Source organism: Malaclemys terrapin, chromosome 1 (genome assembly GCF_027887155.1).
Source record: "Malaclemys terrapin pileata isolate rMalTer1 chromosome 1, rMalTer1.hap1, whole genome shotgun sequence".
In the NCBI taxonomy this organism is placed as follows: Eukaryota; Metazoa; Chordata; order Testudines; family Emydidae; genus Malaclemys; species Malaclemys terrapin.
The window spans coordinates 60,924,079-60,949,066 of record NC_071505.1 but is presented as its reverse complement, the minus strand read 5'-3'; the positions used below and the strand labels follow the sequence as shown (position 1 = coordinate 60,949,066).

At 44.7% G+C, this 24,988-nt stretch overlaps 1 protein-coding gene across 1 annotated transcript in view; it reads left to right on the top strand.

Annotated features, from left to right (window-relative positions):
- The window catches only part of PPM1H (protein phosphatase, Mg2+/Mn2+ dependent 1H), a 208,252-nt gene extending 186,473 nt beyond the window's left edge, over positions 1-21,779 (top strand). The window contains exons 9-10 of the mRNA XM_054025431.1: positions 5,429-5,580; positions 16,242-21,779. Coding sequence (XP_053881406.1) covers positions 5,429-5,580; positions 16,242-16,389 — 300 coding nt within the window. The 3' untranslated portion in view covers positions 16,390-21,779. The remainder of the gene's footprint in view (positions 1-5,428; positions 5,581-16,241) is intronic.
- The last annotated feature ends 3,209 nt before the right edge of the window (positions 21,780-24,988 follow it).

Sequence of the window (24,988 nt, the reverse complement as noted above, 5' to 3'; positions counted from 1 at the left end):
AAATACAAGTCACATACAGATCCTAGCTAGAAGAGAATGGACATGTGCAAACCTGAAACCATGGGGGCCATACACAAACTGTACGTATAAAACAAATCCGTGACGAGAATTCTCACAAGATAGCAGCTGCAAGATGAGAGAGACCCATGCTGTAGACGGGGGGGGCGGGGGCGGGGGGGGGGGAGGAGGGAAATCTAGCTATTAAAAGTTTCTAGTCAGTTTCCAGTTTAGCTGAGTCTGCCAGATAGGGCTCAGGTCTCTCCCCGTTGGCTCCCTCCCAGCGCCAAGGGTGAGCGATCTCTGGCAGTGAATGTTCCTCCAGCTCTCAGAAGGTTCAGCAGCTTTGGCTGCTGTATGATACATACAGACATGGAACCCGAACCTGCAAAAACTAAGGATGTGACCGGTCCCATTGAAGTCACATGCTTAACGTTAACCATGCATGTAAGTGCTTGCCAGATCAGGGTGCGGTGAGTGTGTTAACTCCCAGACCTGCTGTACTGGATTTGCTTTGCATGTTAGAAGATAAGTGGCAGGCTGGAACCCATTTCTGCATTAAGGAACCCAGGCTTCAGTCCTTGGAGAAGCCTCCAGGTGATCTGGCTCCGCTCTATGCGCCCTCTGATGGTCTTTCAGCAACTGCTTATATTGGAAGCTTCTCCCGCATTCGCTGCACTGGTGAGGCCTCCCTCCGGTGTGGATCCGCTGGTGTTTCAGGAGATGTTCCTTCCGGATGAAGCTCTTCCCACAGTCACTGCACTGATGGGGCCGCTCCCCAGTGTGAACGCGCAGGTGCTGGAGGAGATGGTACTTCTGGCTGTAGCTTTTGTCGCACTTGGTGCATTTGTAAGGCCTCTCCCCCGTGTGGACCCTCCGGTGGCGGGTGAGTTCCGACTGGCACTTGAAGCTCTTCCCGCAGTCACTGCACTCGTAGGGCTTCTCTTTGCCGTGGTTTCTTTGGTGCTTTAAGCCGCTCTCCACAAGCCAGACACTTTGCCCGCACGTGGCGCGCTGGTGGCGTCCGTCGGCATGGCTCTGCTGGGGGGTCAGGAGGTCCTGCTTCCCCGAGACGCTCTTCCCGCACGGGACGCACCGCTGCGGTCCTTCGTCCAGGTGGACACGCTGGTGATTCCGCAGGCGGTACTTCTCGGCATAGCTTTTGCCGCACTTGTTGCACTGATGCGGCCGTTGCCCCGCGTGGATCAGCTGGTGCCGGAGAAGGCCTGAGTGATAGCTATAGTTCTTGCCGCACTGAGTGCAGGGGTAGGGCTTCTCGCTGCCGTGGCTCGTCTGGTGCCTTAAGAAGCTCACCTTGAGGCGGAAGCTCTTCCCGCACTGGGCGCAGCTGTAGGGCTTTTCGCCGGTGTGGATCCGGTAGTGGCTGGTCAGCTTGGATTTCTCACTGAAGCCTTTCCCGCACTCCGTGCATTTGTAGGGCCACTCCCCCGTGTGGATGCGCTGATGCGAGACAAGCACGAACTTTTGACTGAAGCTCTTCCCGCAGGTGGCGCACTGGAAGGGCCGCTCCCCGGTGTGCAGCCGCTGGTGGTTCTGGAGGTGCTCCTTGCGGCTGTAGCTTTTGTTGCACTGGTCGCATTTATACGGCCGCTCTCCCCTGTGGATCATCTGGTGCCGCACGAGCGCCGAGTGGCACTTGAAGCTCTTCTGGCATTCGTTACACGGATAGGGCCGCTCCTTGGTGTGGCATCTCTGGTGCTTCATAAAGCTGATCTTGAGCCTAAAGCTCTTCCCACAGTCAGCACACACGTAGGGCCTCTCACCCGTGTGGAGTCTCTCGTGCGACAGGAGCATGTCCTTTCGAGTGAAGTTCCTCCCACATTGGGCACATGCATAGGGGGCTAGTCCTGCATTGCCCCGGAGATGGGCAGCAGCAGTTTTGAGTTCTCTTTCATGCGGAGTAAGTTCCCCCAGGTTGTTACCTGGAGAGCGGATTGAAGTGCAAGGACTCTCAACGGCCGCTTCCTGTTCAGCACCCTGGAAAGCTCTCTCCTCTGCTCGTCCTGGCAACGGCCCAGGGAGCTCTAGGTTGCTAGGGCCTTCTTCGGGATGTCGCTCCTCTGTTTTGATTGTGAGCTCAACATCCATTCTAAGATCTGCAGGGATCTCTCTCTCCTCCGAGTCCTGCTGATCCTTGATACATAGCTCCTCCTCCTGTTTAATCCAGGATGAAATCTCATGTGTAGGAACCGGAGAGTCCATGCTGGGCTCCATGGGGATTTCGGTCTCCTCCGGCTCATCTTCAACACATGGCTCCTCTCCTCGTTCAATCCGGGACAGCATGCTGGGTTTGGAAATCGCAGAGTCCAGGAAGATCAGAGTCTCAAAGTTCCCCTTCATCACGTTCTCGCAAAGCTCCTTCTGCCATTTGGCTGCACTCTCCCATCCCTTGGGGACTTCTCCCTTAGTGCCTGGGGGGAGTCTCAGGATCCAGAAGTTCCTGTTCTTCAGCAGGTTCTCCATGTTCTCCAGCCTCCTCTGCAGCAGCCCGTACTCCTGGATCAGAGTTCCCAGCGCGGCCCATTTACTCTCCAGCTGGTTCCCAAACTCCACCATTGTTTTCTCACAGCCGACTAGTTTCTTCTCAGCCGCCCCATTCTCCCATCCAGATTCAGCAACTGTGCAGCCTGAGAATCCACCTTCCTCTCTACAGCTTGAACTTCAGCCACCACAGTCAAAGAAATCTCTGCTCTTTGCAGCTGGGTTTCTCTCAGGGAAGTTTCTTCAGGGACAGCAGGTGGCTGCAAAGGCATTGGCCACCATGATTCTGCGTCCCATTCTGGAGCCTGGGCAGCGGCCCGCTCGGCCATGGCCCCCCCGGGCGGGGCTTCTCCAGCGGGCCCGGCCCGGCCGAGCTCCGCTCCCGCTCCGGGCTGGGCAGAGTCCCGGCGCCGCCTCGCCTCGCCTCGCCACGGGCAGGTCCCGGCCCCGCTGCCGGGCGGAAGTTATCTCCTTCCATAACTTCACATTGTATTTTCCTTGAACTGCATACTAGTCAAATAGCCAGTTCTTTGTTCACGCCCTTGCCCATCCCCCTTAACTACTGTGCATCATTAGGTGTCTGTCAGTACCCATCTCCTTGCCATCTCTTTTCAGGATTGAACATGTCAAGCTTAGTCTTTCCTCATAAGAAATAGCCACTAGTTCCCAAATTAGTCATATCATCTTTGCCTGAGTTTTCCCCAAAACCTGAATTTCAAAATCGTCTCTCTTCTCAGTAATGTACACTAGAGTTTGCAGAAATATATATCTTGGGTCCTTCATCTGCTGCATCAGCTATAGTTTTGACAGAATTCTGTTGCCTTGAAGCTGCAGCCATAGGCTCCAATCTTGCTCCATACACATCAATGGGAGATCTGCTATTGACTTCAGTACGAGCAAGATCTGGCCGATAACATTTTCCCCCAGTGCTAGCAGGAGGAGCTCTGTTACTTTAATTTGAACTTTCTTTATCTAGGTGAGGGAGATGGGGCAGAGATGGATTTTAGAAGTCTGCTGATTTACAGGTTGTTTTGTTCTGAGTGATTCACTGCTAAGTGGATAATTAACATTTAAGTATCTTACTATCTGTATAAAAGTAGCTGACATCCAAGAGATCTGACTTCCAAACGTGTTTTTGTGTGATGACCATCATCTCGGCCAATACACTGAGAGTTGAGCTGCTGACCTCCACAAACAAAAGCATGAGCTGCTACATTTTGCACTAAAGAGCCAAGGTTCTATAGTGTGGGGGCTGCAAACACTTGTATCCTCTGTGGATTGGTACAGAAGTGTACCTGTAACACTCAGTTTCCATAGATTAAATTTGCTGCGCTGGAGTTCTATTCCTGATAGATTTGAATCAGGAGGTAAAGACAGATGGGAGTGTTTTAGGTTGACTACTTTTTTTTTTTTTTTTGGCTCATCTCAAGAGTCCTCACTCAGATAGACCTTAAATAATAAAGCAATTGATACATTTTACAAATGACCCTCTTTCCCTTTAGAGCAAAAGGAAAAGGGTGAGGATTAGCACTGAGATCTACATTATTGTTTCTCCTATCCTGGTTGCAATCCCATAAAAATCACAATTAAGTTGAAAGGTCCAAGCATTTTATGTGCATTTCCTGCTCCGTGGCACCTAATGAGAGAGTGCGCCAAGAGAGAATGAAATAACTCCCTGTCTTCTAGCTGTGCCAAGTACATGTCCGAACAAATTTGTGGAACACCGATGCTGCTATTGAAGCACAAGGATAAAGCAGCATGTGTGACCAGGTGCACTATTCCCAAATTCTATTACAGATCATCATTTCTTCTTGTCTACCTTGCCAAGGTTGTCACACGTCTTTCAAATTACAGTCATTGCTGGCGTAATTAAAGTGCTCTGTGAGTGGTTCCCGAGGATTCCAAGTTTTAGTTTGGGGAATTAAAGGAGCAGGCGGTTTGACAGTTGGAATGCAGGGCAGGCTGGAAGAAGACTTACGTCCAACAAAAGACTCATTTGAAAAACTTGCATTGACCTTTGTTCGTGTGCTGACCTGATTTCATGGTTTAGACAGCTCAGTCAAGCAGGGGGTTACGGGAGGCCATTTTAAACATAGAATGTCAGATTCTTCAGCATCAGAGGCCTGATGGAGAAGTCAGTTCAGTTCTTGGCTATGTGACTGCAGCCTTAAGTAACAAAACCTATGGGCATTTTAGGGCATTTTTAGCCTAGTATGGAAGAACCTTTTCCACTGATATTTTATATGGTTCCTTAAATTGGCCCCAGTCCATCAAATCACTTAAGAATATGATCCATTCACTTCAATGGAACCACTCACATGCTTAAAGTTAAGCATATTCTTAAGTTCTTTGCTGGATGTGGGCTATAGAAAAGACTTTAGGTAGCAAATCCTTATACAATGCACTAAGCACTTCAGAACACGTGCAATTTATTGGGCATAGTTAATGGGTTCTGGGCAAATAGTGAAAACAGTTATTAAAAATTCATCAAATAAATTATTAAATTCTTATTTGACCAGCTATCCCAATGATGGAGAATAGCCAAAATGCAGAGCATGGCCACAAGAGGAGAAGGGAGAGGAATAGGTTTGATTGATTTGATCACCGCTGTCAGCATTACATAAATGCATTAGAACCCTGATTCAAGAACACTCAAGTCTGTTCCTATTCAGGTCAACACTTAAGCACCTGATTAAGCGCCATCCAGCAGTAGGGTATGCTATTTTGAATCCGGGCCTAAGAGAGATTGCCAGCTCGATGAAGAAGTTGCCCTACTGGGGGCGGGGAGGGTAGAGCAAAAGTGCTACATCTGGGAGTTATTTGAACGCCCTGTCTAAGTTGCTAAGTCAAGACCAGCATCAGTAGATTTTCACAAGAATTGGAATATTTCCTCCTTCATGTGACTGAATCTCTTGTTTTGTGATTGTAGGTGAGAGTCTACAATCTTCTGCAGCATGAGCATGGACCAGAGGATGTGCTGATCTTAGCTACCGATGGACTCTGGGATGTATTATTAAATGAAGAAGTGGCAGAAGCTGTCACAAACTTCCTACCAAACTGTGACCCTGATGATCCCCACAGGTTTGTGCTCTTACCTGACAGAATTCCTCTGCTGCAGCAAGCCTGGGGTTTGTAACTCATTTGTTTCGAGAGAGTAACATGAAGTGAATGAACCTTCTCTTGTAAGTTCTTCTGTATCTTTATGGATAGGTTTGCAGCTTGGAGGCTCTCAAAGTGGGAATTAGCAGGTTTTTGACACATCTTTGATGACTGTATGGGGATAGGCTGGGCAGTATCTTGGCACGGGTTCTGTTTTTCCCACCACACTAAAGCTGTGTGGAGACCTCAGCTTCTCCCAGTGAAGGACATGGCATATTTGTTTGTCTGGTTGATTGTTTCCCTCTGGGAAGCCATTTCCCACTTAAGAATAATTTTCTCTTTCCCCTGAGGAATTTAGCAGCTGCAGTGCCACAGCACCAACCCAGTAGGCGTTGTTGCTAGGGAGTGCTGGAAGGAAAGGTAGTTTGCCCACATTGCCCCTACAGATTCTGAGCATCTTTTCCTCAGTGCAGTCATGTGGTGCAGGAGCCTTGAGGCTACATGTGGTTTTTGAATGTGGGGCTCCCGTACCATTGCTCATTGTGCGTTCACTTTACTGGTCATATTGTGTTCTTAAAACCAGTCTTTAATAGCACATGCCCGGAGTGCCAACGGCTAGATAAGTTGAGTGAGAAGAAGAGATTAAAAGTTTGATTGCAGCCTGTTTCATCAATAATATTTGCTATTTTCCTGGCTTTATCTCCTCTTCCTGGTCAACATTGCTCTTCCCAGCATCCTATTATCTAGCAATACAAATGTTCCCAAAGAGCTAAATGTCACATGTTCTCCCTTGAGCGAGTGGGTCAGTCTGTTTTATTGTGAATTAAAATATCAGAGTGAAGGGGGCCTCGTTGTTGCTTCCCAAATTCAGGCCCCGTGGTTTCTATGCCCAGCCACCCCTTTATCCTGAGCCATCCCCTCTCCTGGGTTGCATTTTTCCTTTTATGAAAACTCCCACTCGAATACACCAGAGAAAAGAGCTTTTTAAACATTTTGTTCCCATTTCCCTTGGGAGGGCAGCCCAGTGTCAGACACCAAATCTGGGATATTTCGGCACCCAAATGAAAATGTGTGGAAAAATCCATAGAGCTCTAGTTACATTAGTCTGTTGATGGCAGTTGGTGTGGGAAAGAGGACAGCAAGTCTGAAAATGCTTCATGGGTTTGTTTCTGAATCATCATCTTTTCAGGCTTAGCCCTGTACTACCACACAAAGGGAAAATGGGGAAGATAACCATGGGCAAAGGCACTCTGGCAGCCACTTGGGTTTTTAAGTGACAGCCATTCTAGAGAAAATTGCAAACAGTATTTTCTTATACTGACACTTACAAACATGGAATGTAAAATAGCATTTCACTGCAAGGGCTGGATTGTCAGGTGAATGGATGATTAGCGTGAAGCTGCAGCTGTGACATTCTGACCTTCACAATCTCCTCTCTCAGAGAGATGTGGTAGAAATGAGAGAGCCTGGGCTGCTTGACTTCCCTACAGCTTATTAGTCCCTTTGCTAAGATAAATAGATAAATAAATACTAGGTTTTGCAGGAGAGGCCAGGGCTATGGCATCCTACAGCCTGCCCAAGAGAAGAGAAGCAGCAGCAGCATATGTATATGCTGAACAGCCAACACAAAATGGTGCTTTTCATTTAAAAAAACAAAGTCTAGGGATGTGCCAGCAGGATTGGGAAAATCCATCCCCCTTTCTCCTGCCCTGTTCCCAAAGAGGTAGATACCAGCCAAACCAAGTGCTAAAAGGCTCCCCATATACTGTAGTGACCTTTTGTCTCTTCTATAAATAAGTTGTTTGAGGGGTTGCTTCCTGGAACCTCCTCACCTCTCTGGGACTTCATTCACCCAGCTGTTGCTTCCTCTCTCCCTGGTGCACACCTGCCACACCCACCTGCCCCCCAAAAGGGAGAGTCTCACAAGAACTGTCCACAAAACCTGGTGCTGCCCTTCTTATCTTGGTTGCTTCTTGCTCACTGCTAGTACGTGCACCTAGTACTACTGAGTGCTGACTCCAACTTGCCACCACAATGGGGGGAATCTGAAAGCCATGATGGAGGCAACAGCTGGTCATGTGGACATCCAACCCACCATCCTGGGTTGGGAGGAAGAGAGGCTGGGTAGGTGAATAGTGCCTAGTAACAGGGCCTAAAAAGTAGGCACTGATTACTTAAGAATATGCACACAATGTTAAACTAATGGCCATACATGGGGTTGGGAAGGAATTTCCCCCTGTGTCAGATTGGCAGTGACTTTGAGGAGATGTGCATTGGCTTCTTCTGCAGCATGGGACATGGGTCACTTGCCAGGATCATCTGGGTATTTCTCACTTAATCAATTCCATGCCATTACTGGGGCCTTGGCCACTGGTGCACCTCAGCCCCTCCTGTTCTCTACCTATGGCACACTATAGTTTAGTCTTCCTAGGGCTATAATATTTTGGTCTAATTCTGGATGTTGGCCTTGGTGTGGAGGTGGCTGAGTGGTGTTTAGTTGCCTATGATATGCAGGAGGTCAGACTAGATGATCTGGTGGTCTCTTCTGGCCTTGAACTCTATGACAAACACTTGTAGCTCCCAGGGCAGCTGCCTACAATCACCCCATTCATTCCCTATTAGGCAAAATGACTTTCTCTTGGAAAATCTGAGGCACAGTTGTCTCTAGGTGGGTAGCAAGGATTACCTTAGCAAGCAGTTAGAAGAAGGGGCTGTCTGCAAATCTTAAAGTGAGCTTGGTGACTCAGCCAGTCAAAAACCATAGAGAACCCCAGGGAAAGTCCTTTGCTGATGAGAACGTATGGCTCATCTGAGTCTGAAGTAGTGCTCCACGGTGGACAGACAAAGAGCAGTGTTGACCATCCCCCATCCTAGAGAATTTTCCTGTAATTTTTCTCCTCTTTTCAGGACATGATTCCTTGCAACAGTGCAGGAATATGCCCGGGGGAATGGAGAGCTGGGTTTTGTGTGCCGTTCAGCTTAGAAACAAGTTGCTTATTGTTGATTTCCCGGTTTTGGCATGGCCACCATCTTTATTTAAACAAGCTTTCCCAAAACTTTTGTTACAAACTAATGAAATCCTATCATCAGTTAGTAGCGGACCCAGAACTTCTCTAAGCTCCGGTGAGGGAAGTAGTGGAAAGAGGAGGAGAAACTAGTCAGGAATCAGTTAGGAACAGAGGGATCCTCAGGGTGTTAGGCGATGGCAGAGGAAGAATGGTCAGAACTTTGAGGTGCCTCACCTGGTTGATAATGTGGGGGAGGGAGTCGCCAAACAATATATTATTTAAAACTTTATCCGGGGAATCTCAGTTTATCCGAGTTGACATCAGCAACACTATCCAAGGACATACACATACCCGGAATCATGAATAGCTTATTGTAAATTAACAGTGGAGAGGAAGCATGGTCGTGAGGGTAAGTCACTGCACAGAGATCAGATTTAATTTCTGGCTCTGCCACAGACTTCTTGTGTGAACTTGGGCAAGTCACTGCATCTCTCTGTGCCTCTGTTCCCCATATGTGAAATGGGGGTGATAATACTCCCTTCCTCCCATTCTGCCAGCCTTATCTATTCAGATTTCAATAGATTCTGGGCAGAGACCGTCTCCTGGTACATTAGTGTACAGCAGCTAGACCAATAGGATCTTGATCTCTCTGGGATCTGCTACCACAATACAAATAATAGTGCCTACCTATTCAGCAGCTAACCATTTACGATAGGTCTAATCTTTCAATCATTCAGAAGTTGATAACTTTATTTTTATTTCAGAGTGGTAGCCGTGTTAGTCTGTATCAGCAAAAACAAGGAGTCCTTGTGGCACCTCAGAGACTATCCAATTTATTTGGGCATAAGCTTTTGAAAGCTTATGCCCAAATAAATTTGTTAGTCTCTAAGGTGCCACAAGGACTCCTCATTGTTTTTATTTTTATTACCATAGTGCAGAGGTGGGCAAACTACGGCCCGCGGCCACATCCAGCCCACGGGACCCTCCTGCCCGGCCCCTGAGCTCCTGGCCCGGGAGGCTACCCCTAGCCCCTCCCCTGCTGTTCCTGTTCCCCCTCCCCCGCAGTCTCTGCTCACTGCACCGCCAGCACAATGCTCTGGATGGCCAGGCAGCACAGCTGCAGAGCCACAGCCTGAGACGGTGCTCTGGGTGGCGCGGCTGTAGCGCAGCCCAGCCGCCGGTGCTCCAGGCAGCGTGGTAAGAGGGCTGGGGAGTTCAGGGTGGTGGTCAGGGGGTGGGGGTGTGGATAGGGGGCGGGGCAGTCAGAGGGCTGGGGGCAGGGGTCCGGGGGGGCAGTCAGGAAGGAGGGGGGGCGTTGGATAGGGTGCTGGGAGGCAGTCAGGGACGGGGGTTCCGGGAGCGGTCAGGGGACAGGGAGCAAGGGGTGGTGGATGGGGCAGGAGTCCCCAGAGGGGCTGTCAGGGGGTGAGAAGCAGGGGGGGGTTGGATAGGGGTTGGGGGCCGGGCCACACCTGGCTGTTTGGGGAGGCACAGCCTCCCCTAACTGCCCCCCCCCCATTCAATTTTGGAAACCCGATGTGGCCCTCAGGCCAAAAAGTTTGCCCGTCCCTGCCATAGTGCCTAGGGGCCCTACTCATAGATCTGCAGCCCATCTGTGGCAGGTCTGTACACTCATAACAAAAAAGGTGACAGTCCCTGCCTCAAGAGGTTTACGGTCTAAATATAAGACAAGATATACCAGATGATGGATTAGACAGTTGGGGGAGTACAAGTAAACCATGAAACATAATTGGTCTGCATGGTAGGCACTGGTCTGTGCATGCCAGCAGCCTAATCACTGTCAAGTTTTTTGTAGGTATCATGGCAAAGGAGAGTTTTGAGGTGGGATATGAAGGCGGATAATGAGGTAGCTTTGCCACACATTTCTTGCACTAAGAATGAAGATTCTTTAAATGTCACCAATGAGTTAGCTGAACTAATTAGTAGAGGTTATTATACAGTATACAAAAGATTAGGAATCCTAAAAGGAAAAGCAGATTTTCTGGGTCTCATTCTGATCCATCTAACATTGGTTTAACTCCATTAAATTTAGTGAGGTTACTCCTGAGCTATTCCAGTGTAAGTCACACCAGAATCAGGACCTTCTTTACTTAAGTCTCAGAACAAACACATTTATTAGTGTTTGACCTGGTGTTTTATGAATGGACATCTGAAGTGAATGTTAATTTGTTCTTTTAAGTAATTTTGTGCCAGATCATTTAGGGACTTATAAATAATAGTGGCAAGGCATTTTTCATGCCAGCTTGCAAGAGGTAATTAGAACAGTCTTTCATGTGGCTTACAATGATATTTATGAAAATTACCTTGCAGAATTGCTCTTGCTGCTTGGTTATAAAGAATATTTAAAGGGTTTAAAGTACTGTGTGAAAGATTTTACCTAACTACCTCACAGTAGTCCAAATGAAGTATAGCTAATGGATTCATGATTGTATAGCAGTCCTGACTATGAAACTGTGTCCCATTCTTCGGAGTAGTCAGTTAAGGAGAGATCTTACGTATTGATCACTTTGCAAATATGTTTAAAATAATGTTGTCTAGCAAAATTCCAACTTGTTTGATAAGTTTAGTAACACACTCTATGGTAAATTCATCAACTTGAATTTTTAAATGACGGGGAATGTGGAAATGACCCATGGGAGAAATTGTATGGATCCTGTAATAGCTTCCACATTGTGGTCATAATAAGAACCTCCATGTTGGGTGAGATTAGTGGTCCATCTAGCCAAGTTTCCAACAGTAACCAATAGTAGAAGCTTTAGAGGAAGATGCAAGAAACACTAGAGTAGGCAGTTATGGAATCATCTGTCCACAGGAATGGTTTCTTACTAACACCCATTAATTAGAGGTTGGCTTATGCTCTGACACATGACAGTTTACATCTCTTCCAAAACTCTTGGGGCTTTTGTTAGTTTGTTAACTCTTAGTATTGGAACTCTGGATGTCTCTGTTATCTATATAAATTCTTTGTTGAATACTAAAGATGGGCCCAAACTGCAAAATACCTATATGCACTCTTCCTAAAATGAAGCCGTATTCAGATTCAGGTTCTAGTTCATCCCATTACAAAAATGGAACCTCAGATCCAAGCTTTCCTGTGTTTCATGCATAGTTTGATATGAGGTTTTGGTTCTATCTCCTCTTTCAAAAACTATGGCGGTGCAATCACATGGAAAGCACAGTGGATTCATGAGATAAACTGCAGAAGTTTTGCATTGTCATGTGGTACCTGCCACATTGTGGTCGTCATCTGGAATGTCTTCCAAGCTGTGTGGCTGAATCTGAAGGCTTCATTTTCTACTTCAAGTGTCCATTAGAGCACTAGCACAGTGTCGTCATCCTGATCTCACTGTAATATAGGCCACTGGGCTCTAACAGAGGTCACCTCCTATATGTAAATATAAACCTACTGATATTCTGCTGTCCTCTGACTTGCCATGCAAGTGAAATTACACAACAGTGTTACTAATTTTAAACACAGTGAAGGGATGATGGGAAAGCCCTTATGTGGCAAAAGGGAAGGAAAAGAGAAACAGAGGACAGTGAGACATAAGACTATGCTTCAGGATTATTACGTTTTATAGCTGATGCTCTGCATCTCCCCAAAACAGATTACATGATCCCTGCCCCAAGGAACTTGCACAATGAGATGTGAAGGAACAAGACAGTAGGGAGGGTTGATCACTTTGTGGTTTCCCAGTGCGGGCTAACCAGTGGCGTGATGGAGTAAGAAAGGTGAGGGGTTAATATTTACACAAAATGGACATCCTAGCTGGCTAATTTCTTGTAGGTGTTGTGGCAAGAATGGGCCTTAAAGGGGAACATGAATGATGATTGGAAGGTGGCCTTGCAGATCAACTCAGGAAGTGCAGCCCATATATAGGGAGCGGTGAAAAAGCGTAAATGAAGAAGACAATGAAGGAGCATCAGTATCATACTGTTTCCTCGTATGAGGCTGATACAGCTCAGGCATTGCAGCTGTGCTCCCTGATTGCTACTTCAAAAATCTTTCCTTCTCACCTTTCCCCATGTCCTGTCCCCACTCTCAGGCTGTGCGGGATAGGTAGGAGGTTCTGGGGAGTCTCTCTACCTCCTTTGTGCTTGGGAGTCTGGGAAGCAGGCCATACAGTCTGCCAAGAGTGTATTTCCCCCACTGCAGCCATTTCTCTTTGCAGTACTCCGCTGATCAATACTGAAAGCTTCAGCAGGAGGGAAAAAAATACTCTCAAATCACAAAAGTTGCATTCCGGTGCAGCTCGTCATTGGGGAAGAAGTACTTTAAGACTACTTCAGCAGTTCTCTAATGCTATCTTGACAGTTGAATCCCAAGTTCACAGCATTAGTGGATAAAGCATTCAATAATGGACTGCTGCTGCTATTCATCGCCAAGTGCCAGAAATTCACCCCATTTCCTCTGATGCCCAGCTGAACAGCAGTGCTCTAATTCAACTCTGCATCGGAAGAGGAATATGTTCCCTCTTTACTGTCTTTACCTACTCTGTTTTCTTAGCTTCAACATCCTCGTTTTCTTGTGTATTTCATATTCTGTCTTTGTGAGAATCTCTGGCTTATTGAAGGCTTTTGTAATCTTGTCATTTCAGAACACCAGTTTAAACAGGAAAGCCCTTCAGCTTTTATACAGCAGCTTAAAAGCAATAGTGACTCCTTTGTGTTCTTGAATTGTGGGAAGCCCTTGTAAATTAGGAACAGGTGAAAGCCAAACTTTCCCTTTCACTGGCTTGCTGGCATTTTCTTCTCCTAAATTCTGACAACAATTGAGAAATCTTTGAAAATATGCTCTTAGCTGCAACTCTCGTTGATTGTTTTTATTCACCGCATGTCTGATGCAAGTTCTGGGTGTGCCATGTGGAATTTATGAGTTCTTTAGCCTCGCATTGGATGTTGGTATATGGAAGCTGAGGCGTATCAATGTGTATTTCTTTAGAAAATGAAATTTCATTTTGTATTGGGGCAATAGGGTCAGTGCTTCTTGTTATCTTCTCTCCCTGGTCTTCAGGATCTTTGCTATAGAACAGATCTTGGCAACTGCAGCATGTGTGTGTCTAAGAGAGAGTTTGTGCCTATGTCATTACCTCTTCACTTGTGTAAAATGACCCTTAGACCCCTTTCTCATCACAGAGAGAAAATCTCTTGTTAAAACTAGTGAGGCCTAGAAAATCTTACCAGTTTCTCAGTGCATCGCCAAAACACACCATTCTCTGCTTTTAATCCGTTATTTGCTTTTGACATTGACCCTTCCTTTACATTCCGATTTTCAATCTCCATTTACTGTGCAGTGAAGTTTACACTGTATTTTAAAAATCCCTTCCAACTGCTGCGTCGTTGTGTAGTGTGTCTTAATATTTCCTGGAGGGCTAAGACACCAACAAGTGTTAAAATGAAAAATAGTAATAATGACCACCGTCATACTGTTTCTTGAGTATTCATCTTCGCCAGTTACATACGATCTTTTCTGATTCAAGCTTTGTGCCATTAAATAATGCATTCTCAGCTTATTCTAACCTCAAATCCTGTAGTAACCATCTCTTGCATAATGAGCGCCCTGCCATTTATGATCATTTGAAGTGTCTGCTCTTTGTCCTTAGATGAGTTCTGGTGCAGGTCACTTCCCCAAAAGGTTTCCCTGGAGTGCTGCCCTTAGAACTGGTTTTGGGGCCTTGTCCCTTGTACTTTGTGTTGTTCTAGGAAGGGATCCCTCACAGTTGGTGGGGCGACCTACCTGACGTCTATGGGGTTTGCCATGATGCCAGAGTCTTTGGTTCCTGTTCCCTGTATATTTGGGCCAGTGTTTGGTGCTGATTTTATTATACAGCCCCTAGATACTTTCCCACCCCCAAAACACACACACTCATCCTGCTGCCCCTTTCCAGGCAGAAGCAGCCAGGCACTGGGAAAACAGAGATGACAATGATTATCAGCATTGAGATAGCCTTGTGATGGGTGAAAATGAACTTTGTCATGGAAGTGTGGATCCAGCTAATGCAACTAGGATTATGTGGGATATTCTTCATGGTAAATATTGCATTGGCACCAGAGGTAGAGTTGAGCAAGGACTCGTGCTGTAAAAATAACACTACTAAGCAGCTGATCTTTCAGACTCAGGGCTAAGTATCTGAGAAGTTGTAAGTGAGCTGCTTTCTCTTGGAAACGGAAGTGTCCTGCACTGATGCTCCAGTGCCATTGCGATCAGTTTTGTCATGATCCTCTGGAAGGTAGAATCAGTCCTGTCAAAATCACAAGTTAGCCATTTAGGGATTTGTTGTTGTGATCATACCCCTAAGTGTCCTGCAAATATGTTTTAGTGTAGTGCAAAACTGCAGGCCTCCGTAGCTGAGCCTATGGTCCTTGAACTGACAACATTTCAGTTATGTGCAGGGTTGTTGTAGCCATGTCGGTCGCAGGATATTACAGAGGCAAGGTAGGTGGGGTAATACCTTTTATTGGACCAACTTCTGTTGGACAGAGAGACAAGCTACACAGAGCTCTTCCTGCTTTGGGATCTGAAGAAGAGCTCTGTGTGGCTAGAAAGCTTGTCTCTCTCTCCAACAAAGTTGGTCCAATAAAAGATATTGCCTCACCCACCGTGTGTCTCTAACATTTCAGTTATACATATTGGCCCTGACTGAGTTCTGCTAGAGAATCATGCAGAACAAGAGCTGGGCAGGGTCCAAGGTTGGCTATGTGCCACCTTCATGCTTCTGGCCCCCAGAGCAGCGTCCATTGTTTCTCAACTGTTTCATGAAGCTGGGGGACAACAAATATCTGCAATAAATACAATGCAGCTCAGCTCAATGGAGTGCTGCTCTGTTTCACAGTTTTGTAACTAAATGAAATGGCTAGCAAATATTTCCAATACAGTAAGCACCTGACATGTCAGTTTGGAATGGTCTTCACTGAATTAATAAATTTAAAGAGATTGCTGATTTCATTAATCTGACTATATAACTTCTATGTATTTTGTCAGTTTTAAAATAATTATAATGGTTTCAAAAATAGGATACTGTTTCAGTGGAAACTGACAATTCATCCTTTTGGTGTAAGGTATAAATTGAAGTAAAGATCAGGGAGTTCCTGGATTTTATTTTTGGCTTTGTAACCAACTCACTATGCGTCACTCACCCTCTTGCCATAGTGTATCAATCTATGAAATGGGTATACTTCTATTTAACTTTCTTTAAAGAGGTGTTTGACGCTGAAGATCAAGGTTTTCAAAAGGGGTTTAGTGATTTTTTGGGGTGCTCCATATAAGATTCCTTACAAAGGCCTAATTTTCTGAGGGATGTTCAGCACTTTCTGCAAATCGGGCGACCTTAAAGTGTCTCGAGTTGGGCACCCAAAATCGCTAGCCGCTTGTGAAAAACTTGACCTAATGCTTTAAAATTTGTAAAATGCTTAGAGATCCTTAGGTGCTAAATAATTTTTACTAGTAGTCAACACTTGTTCTTTGATTGCTGATGAACGGATCTGACAGCTTGTCTTTGTATCTCACAAATGTAAACCTCATGAGCTGTGAAAACACATTCTTCATAATACTAGCAACCGTGATCTCTGCATGCTCTATTTCTGCAATGTAACTGTGTTCCTCCTCCTCCGCAGATACACGCTAGCAGCTCAGGACCTGGTGATGCGAGCCAGGGGAGTGCTGAAGGACAGGGGCTGGAGAATATCCAACGACAGACTGGGCTCAGGAGACGACATTTCTGTCTATGTCATTCCTTTAATACATGGAAATAACTTGTCATGAAAGTAGCACTGACAATGATAATGGGAGGGTGGTCTTTTTAGGAAGAGCCTTTGAAAAGACATGATGTTCAGATCTGACCAGGACAGTTCTGATTGATGTAATTTAATCTAAACTCATGCTGGAAGGCGATGTTTCTGCCCAAAGGTAGGGCTCTGCACATATCCTGTACACGATTAAAGGTATCTCTTAAGGTTACAGCTTCCCTATATTAATGGTTTTTGGTGCTTAACAGGAATGGACTTAAATGCTGGTAATATGTTATGGATTGATGGTTCCCTGTATTGTCCCTCCAAGTGAGGACCCCATTGTGACCTGAAACAGGACTTAATCTTTTTCAGTTTACCATGTGGCTTGAAACAGCCATTTTCAATTTTGAAAATAGAAACAGGGATTGAAAGCCAGTGAGGCTCTCAACATCCCCAAGATGACTGAAGTCATGGCCTTGGGATGGGTCATTTAAAAAAAAAAAAAAAAGTTAAAACTTGATCTGACACTTGACGTTATTGGTCATTACGAGTAATTGTCATTCTTTTTCCATTGTCATTCTTTTTCCAAAATTGTACATGTATGATTGAATTCTCATTTTTCCCACTTAAACCCCCTTCAGAACTCTCTGGAGACTTTACAGGTCCTTATTTCACACGTTTTGGTGGCAAAACCAAGACTGTCCTTGTGACTTGGTCTAACTCACCACAGCCAAGCCATCTGCAAAAATTGCCCTGGCGAGTAGGGCACATTGTGTCGTTACAAGAATAAATCTTGCAACAGGAATTTTGTCAAGATTTCCTTTGATGTGTAACCATGATGTACCAGATCTTGACTTGATGCAGAGTTCCTCTGGAAGCCAAGGTTTCTTTGGGTCGGGCTACCCTGCAGCTCAGGTAGACTGACTCGTGCTAGCAGGGCTCGAGGTAGTGCACTAAAAATAGCAGGATCAACATTTCAGCTCAGGCTGGAGTTTGAGCTCTCAAGTCTAAGAGGTCCGTGGGCTTGAGAGGCTGAGCTCCAGTCTGAGCCACAATGTCCACATTCCTATTTTTAGCACTCGAGCTTGAGTCCGTCTGCCCAGGCTGGGAGGCTTGCTCCTCGCTGGAGAGTAGACGTACCATTTGGGACCTAGGATTTTCATTATTTGGCTGGTTCTGTCTGCTTTATGATGCATCCTGTTGAAAAGATCACTGGACATACAGTTTAGCGATCAGTGTTCAGTAAATGTATTTTGTCTTCGGAGTTTGGGTTTAATTGGGTGTCTATGGTAAATGTTATTGTTCTAGTTATTAACCCAGAAATACAGATAGCAACCTTATTGAAAAGCCTTTCACTTCTGTCTCCCTTATTATTCATCATAAAAGCCCTCTGCCCTGCCCCCATCATCAGAGTCCCATGCTCAGAAGGTGGCAACACACTCATAACTCTGCACCTTTTGGTACCAGGGGTCGAGGATTAATGCGTTAGTGGAAGTCCTTGGCTTGCTTGGTCTCCTCTGCCAGTTGCACTCACTTGATGTTAAGAAAAATCTCTCTAAATAAGATACCAGCGTAGAAGCAACAGTGCAACAGGAAACCATTCAGGCAAAATGCAGTGCAAACATAGCCAGTGTAGTGCAATAATTGGAGGTGTGATTTGCAGTTCATGTAGCCATACCCACGCTAGCCTTAATCTAACTAATCTGGCTAAAAACAGCAGTGAGCTTCAGCGTGGGCTAGCAATGCCAGGGTGTGCCCAGAGGTCCCGGGGAGCTTGGACAGCCTCTGCTGACACCCACACTGCTGCGTCTTAACTGTTATTGGGACCTGGGCTAGCTAGATGGTTATGGCTCCACAGACCGCAAAGCACAGCTCCGATTGCAATGCAGACATAGCTGCAGTTACTGGTCTATAAACATAGAACTCTCTTCACTGCCAGTGATTTCAATCCTTTTTTTCAGAATCTGCTAACAGATAGCTGGGTCTTCATGGCTAGCGAGCTCCCTAACTGTCTACTGCTGGAGCTGCTGATCCCAGTTTGTAAATAAAATTGGCTAGCTAGGAGAAATGCAGTTGACATAATCCTATAAATATGGGAGAGCTAACTAGACACCTCACAAATGGTAAGTTTGTCCCAAAGGAGAAAGTGCCCGCTTTAACAAGTGGATGCCGCGTCCTTTGCATTCCCTGAGGTGGTCACATTTTCTTCTAAATAGGACAGGCCTGGAGCCTTCCAACGGAGTAATTTATTATGTGCTACGTAAACAAGGTACCGTGTGTTTTCAGTGAAGCTCAACAGGTGTTTAGTTCAATCCGTGGCACTACAAGGGCTGCTATGCCACTTTGATGTGCAAGTACAACAATCCCAGTGCACCAGACTTAAAAGCCCCTCCCTGTCAATAGTAAGCAGGAGTTCCAAGTTGAAACGAGACAGTGCTGTGTGGATAATTTGGCTCAAACGTGCCCCAAGTGTATGATTGTAGCCTGCAAACCGTTCCATGGATTCCACAGTGCCTGCGTGTGATAGCACTGCAGAAAACACGGCTGGTTCACAATCCAGAGCCTACATAAATCAGCAGCATATCTGCTTATGTATTGCTGTGCTTTACCTTTTTTGCCCTTACCCCTTTTTCTTTATGCAAATGGAAAGAGAGATGCAGATTTGAAATCTCACTGAGTCTAGAACATTTTCCACATAATCTCTCATATGTTTTATAGTTTAAGCAAGAGCTTTTTCCTCATGCACCTATTTATTTTTTCTTTGTTTGGCCTAGTAAACTTATCCATGTACTTTTTCATGGGTTTTGTAGCTGTGTAGTCCTCAATGATTCAGTTCACTTAAATCAGGAGAGAAACAATGGCAAATCCTTTTGAGCGGTACTAACAGGAGGGAGCACTGGTACATCTCAAGATAATGCCTATGGTACTGGCTGTGAGCCTGATTGATACAAATGCAATGCCAGTGTGTTATCCTTGATTTTAGTTAGAAGCATGGTGTCTACAGCTGCCATCATTCAGAAGACAGGAAGAAAGATCTTTGAATTGAAACTCATTCATCTGCAGTGCAATATGTGACTCTGCATTACAGCAAGATTTAGAGTATTCCTGTCCTTAAACTGCAATGGAAAAATATACCTTCCCATTTAACAGCCTTTTTAAAAGTAACCTTAAAAGTGTTTGGCACCAACAGTGAGGTGCATAAATCAAAAGTAGCAAAATGACTCTTAGCAAAATCTTCCCAGCATTGCTATTGCTTTGTGAATTGAGCTCAGTAGGTTTTCTTGTTTTTTCATTCAGACTTCCACCACCATTCACCTCATCCCTCTGCAGCTAGCATGTCTAGATCATGGTGTTGGCTTCCAGAGCACTTCCTGGAAAGGCCAAAAGCACGTCACTCAGAACACTGAGAAAGAAAACAGAGACTCTCGAATTCTGTGCAAACTGAATTGCAGTCAAGTCCTTGTTTTAATGAGCTCTAAGGATGTTCTAGTTTAATAAAAAGCTTCCCAGTCAAACATAAGTTTACTGTAATTGTGCTGGTGTGTTTTGTTTTGCTCTTCATTCAAAACCTCTTAGGCATGCACATGCTTTCCTTGTGAGAAATGTCTGCCCAATATAACGTGCTCTGATACAATGCTGTCGTAGCCTGGCTTTTAGTATAAATACCTTCTTACCACCTCTGTATAGCATTCCATACTTTTCTCCAAAATGTGATGCTTTTAGGAGGCAGGAGAATATTTAGGAGTGGGGGAGAATTATTGAAAAGATATTCAAGTACATCTTGTTTTATCATAGACTCTTGCTTCCGTTTGTAGATTTCAGCATATTATGGGTCACAGCAGCAAACATTTCTGAAGGCAAGTAGAAAGCTTTGAAAATTTTCTTCCCACCTATGACCACTGTTGTGTGCATGCCATTTTCCAGCAAGAAGATTTTGTGCCTTAAAGGCACTACTTCAGTAATAAGGCACACTCCATTGGGACAGCAAATCTCAGTCCCTGTGCCCCAATACCCACATGCGCCCATAAGGGATCAGCACATAGAAAAGCTCTCATTTTGATAGAATATTTGACATGCAGGAATTGGACTGCCTAGGAATGATCAACTATGGTAATAATCCTGCTGTGCCAATCAATAATGCTGCTTCACAATGCTATCCCCCTCCAATCAAGCAGTACTATTTACAAAATCAGGCAAGTCATCAAATCATAGACTAATACAAATTATATATGGAAAATGACTAATAAATCATCTAGTCTATCTCTTCTGCAAATGCTGGATAACTCCCTAAGCTTTTTTCCCAAGTGCTTGCGCCAGTCTTATTTTAAACATCCCAAGCAAAGTGACTTCCTCTATTCTCCTTTGAATACTATTCCGTACGCTAATACAGCTGCCTCTCAAACTTTCTCCTGCCTATGCGGCCAAAAATTTCTCTTGCTTAATTTAATGGAAAGCCCAGATATTTCACTAGGTAACCAACAGAGTTACATTCTCTGAGTGAATACATAATCATACCACCTGAGAGAGCTCGTTGTCAATAGCCCCTGCACCAGAAAAGAGAGAGATTTCCTAATAAATTGAAAAGCAACAAGGCTGCCTGTGTAAAGCAAACGTGGTTTTTAGGCCACGGGACTGACAAGAAATTATTTACATGATCAAATGCGATTAAAGCGGTCTCTGAATTACTGTAGTAGCTATGTCTTGTCTCCTTGCTGATTTGAAGCACAACACTTACAATATCTGGACAGGTTTTGGCTTTGAACTGTACTTGTACATAGACTTGGTTTTAAAGGACACTACGCAACCCAGCCAACTCTGTCCTATTTGTTCTTGCCTTTTTTTGCACACATGACATCATGGCTTGTATCTAACATGAATTCCAGACTCTGGTAATTTCTTTCCACAACATTCTAGATGTGTAAATAACTTTTTGTTCTATCTGGCTCTTAGATGTAGATATAGTAATGTGGCTATCATATAGACAGTGACCAAACAATGCTGTAACTGTGCTGCTGTTTTCTACCTGTGATGTACTTGAAGGAGGCTCCTTTGTCAACCTCCACCTTTTTTGTTCTTCCATGGGTACTTTATTTTACTACTTTTTTTGTTTCTTAAATTTGGTAGCCGTCACTTTCCTCTTTCCGTCATTAGCATATTTTGAGGAATGTTTGATTGTCTTAACTTTGTATAGCCCAAACAAAGAAGAATCTGTTGGAGGAAGATGTTTTGGACCAATGTACTTTTGCTTTGTGACTGTGAAATGTTACCTTTTTTGTAACCCGAGAACAAAAAATGTTTAGTAAAAAATATTTTGTGGGGGGTTTTGAAACTTTTAAGTGCAATGAAAAAAAAAAAGAGGATGTTGAAGAAATGTATGCGCAAAGAAGTTTTAAAATAAAAAAATAAATTATATATATATATATATATATAACACTTTATTTTGATTGTCATTGTCATGGAGATTACTGTCCCAAATTCCTTTACTGTGGAGTTGATGATTGGCTAGTAATGACTATTGTTAACATGCTGTGTCTTACAAAAGATGGGATGATTCACTGCCAAATAGTCTCACATCTCAAAGGAATTTAGGGAGCTCTTGTGAAGCAATGGCATGGTCACTGGCTTCTATGAGAGACAATCTGATCTCTCAGCCTCAATGGATCTCTAAGTCGTGGTCAGTGGGCCACAGCCTGACACACAGGATATCCTGCAAAGTGCTCAATCATCAACTCAGTTTATGGCAAATGCAAAATGGTAGCAAGTGAATATGAAATTTAGACATGAAGTGACTTTTGAAAAGTGTGATGTACTTCCCCAGGGGGGCAACCTGGAACTGCGTACCACTGAGCCCTCTGTCTCACCAGCCTGGGCTCCCTCACTCACTGTGATGCTGTGACAAGCTGCAGTCCTCTCCTGGACTTGCACCTACACAGCCATACACAAGCGGAGACACACCCAGCTGCAGTTACATGAAAGCTTTCACTAGCCACTTATGAACCAACAATAGAGGTTTCAGCCAGTTTCCCTCCAGTTCCCCAGCCTAGGAATTCAGAATTATACCATCTATACCAAAAGCCTGACCAGTTTGTATATTTATTATACAGTCCACCCCTTCTTCAATGTGGAGAGGACAATGCACCATTCCTGAGCATTTGCTTTTCAAACACCACTCTGTTTTAGGTGGGAAAAAATAAAAGATTTATTAACTACAGAAAGATCGATTATAAGTAATGTGTACAGATCAAAGTTAGTTACCTAGAAAATGAAACAAAATCGCAATCTAATTTCTATAAACTAGACAGGATTTGAATTAAGCAGTCTCCCACCCAGATGGTACAAGCCGTTTGCAGATCTTTCATACGCAGGCTGGGATTCCTTCTTTCCTGCCTGGGACCACTCTCCTCCATTCAAAGTCTTTTCTTGCAGATGTGTTTCTAGGTGTTGTGTTGTAGGGGGAGTGAGGCCCTGTAATTATGTCACTTTTATAGCTTCTTCCATGTGGCAGGAACTGCATTGTTCCAAGCAAAGTCCCCAGCACAATTTGTGCTCTGCATGGCGAGACAGTGGCAAATAGCTGGGAACTGCAGGGAGGGGCAGCTGTTTAGGCACCACGGGGAGGCAGCAGCGGTTCTCCCTGAAGCTCCCAGTTGTTTGCCACTGTATTGCCCCACGGCTGCAGTACATGATCTAGTCACTTATCCTTGCATGCTTTGATGCGTCATAGCAGCCATTACTTATATTCTGTCTGAAGCATCCACAGGAAAACCCATCAGGCGAGGATAAGCTGCTTCTATGGCCTATTGTGTTTCTTAATGGGCCATTACTTTGAATGGTTCACCCACAATGTGCTGGCTAGACTGGATCTAAACTGCCTTGTGGTGTCACTCAAGGAGGAAATACATTTGAAATACTGGTACATAGTCAATATTCATAACTTCAGATACAATGACAGCACATACAATCCAACAGGCTATTAATGTTTAACAGATGAAGACTTTTAGAATGATACCTTACAAGGCATACTGTGCACAAAACATATCATAATCATATCACCATGGTAAATATGGGGGTGCCAGGGTATTGCTTTGGGGCAGAGACTGTCACAAAAAGTCCACATATCTTCAGGAAGGGTCACTTTCTTAGGACTCATGGGCTTACATTCTCCAGCTACATAATCATAAAGCCAGACATAATTCTGATGATTCCACCAAACTAAACAAATGTATACTTGAGTCATAAAAGTGAAGAAGCATCTGTAAGGTGCACTAGATACATGTAGTAATGCCTGTCTCTTTGAATCATAACAGACCAGAGCCTAGGGCCATATTCCTGCAGGATACCACGTATCATAGAACTCCAGCACTTCATTAAAAAGCTGGAATTGCATCTCTCTGTCAGCTTCAGAAACATTTCCCAGCAATCAACCCATACATTGTTTAAATGTGTGAAGAAAATACCCCCAGAAAGCTTACTAAATTAATGCTATTTTTTCATTTCCCTACTCCTCCTCCAGTATATTAATTACACTAAAATATAACTCAGGATTTCCTTATCCATACAATGTAGGGTTTTACCCTGTTTCCCCGAAAATAAGACAGTGTCTTATATTAATTTTTGCTCCCAAAGATGCGCTAGGTCTTATTTTCAGGGGATGTCTTATTTTTCAGAAATGAAAAATGCCTTATTATCGGTGGATGCCTTATTATCGGGGAGGTCTTATTATCGGGGGGATGCCTTATATTACAATGAGAGGCAAAACTGTAAGTAGGCCTTATTTTCGGAGGATGTCTTATTTTCGGGGAAACAGGGTATGTAGTTTAATGATATTGGATTGTTTATTTTACTCTTTACTTGTAATACTTTAACATGTACAATCCCTGTTCAACCTGAGGGTGATTTCTAAAAGCACAAATGAGCATTATATGCCAACCTATTGGTTGCACTTTTCAAAATCTTCTCCTCACACCACCGCCCTTCAATCTAATGTTTCCTTAAAAAACACACACACACACACACACACACACACACACACACATGTTCTGTACAGTCAAAATTAATTAGTTTATTTAAAAAAGAAATTAAACCAGTGACCATAATGGTCACTTACCATACTGGGAAGTGCGCAGCTGTGAGATTTTTGATTACTTTTACTCTAGCTTTTCCTCAGTATATGCCCCATTGTTTACTGCTGAGTCATGCCTATTGGGGGGGCAAAGATTGTAGCTCCTTTCTTTGTTCTGGAATGTGCCTAGCACGCTTGGAAACTGCAGAAATAAGTGTCTAGATCGGGATGGCCAAATGTACTGACCCCCTGAGCCACGTACGACAATCTTCAGACATTCAAGAGCCATGGTGGACCTGCTGGGGCTCGGGACTTGAGCTTCGGGGGTGGGGGGGGAGGGGTGTCTTGGGGCTTCAGCCCCATTGGAGGTGCCTGCCAGGGCTTGAGGCTGAAGCCTCGCTCCTGCTGAAGCCCTGAGCCGTGGCAGGCGTGCTCTGCAGGGCTAAAAACCCGATACCCCATCCCCGCTGGGCCGAAGCCAGAGGCAACGTGTGTGGAGTAGGTTCTGGAGCAGACAAGCTGGGCACTGCAGCCGTGGGGCAATACAGTGGCAAACAACTGGGAGCTTCAG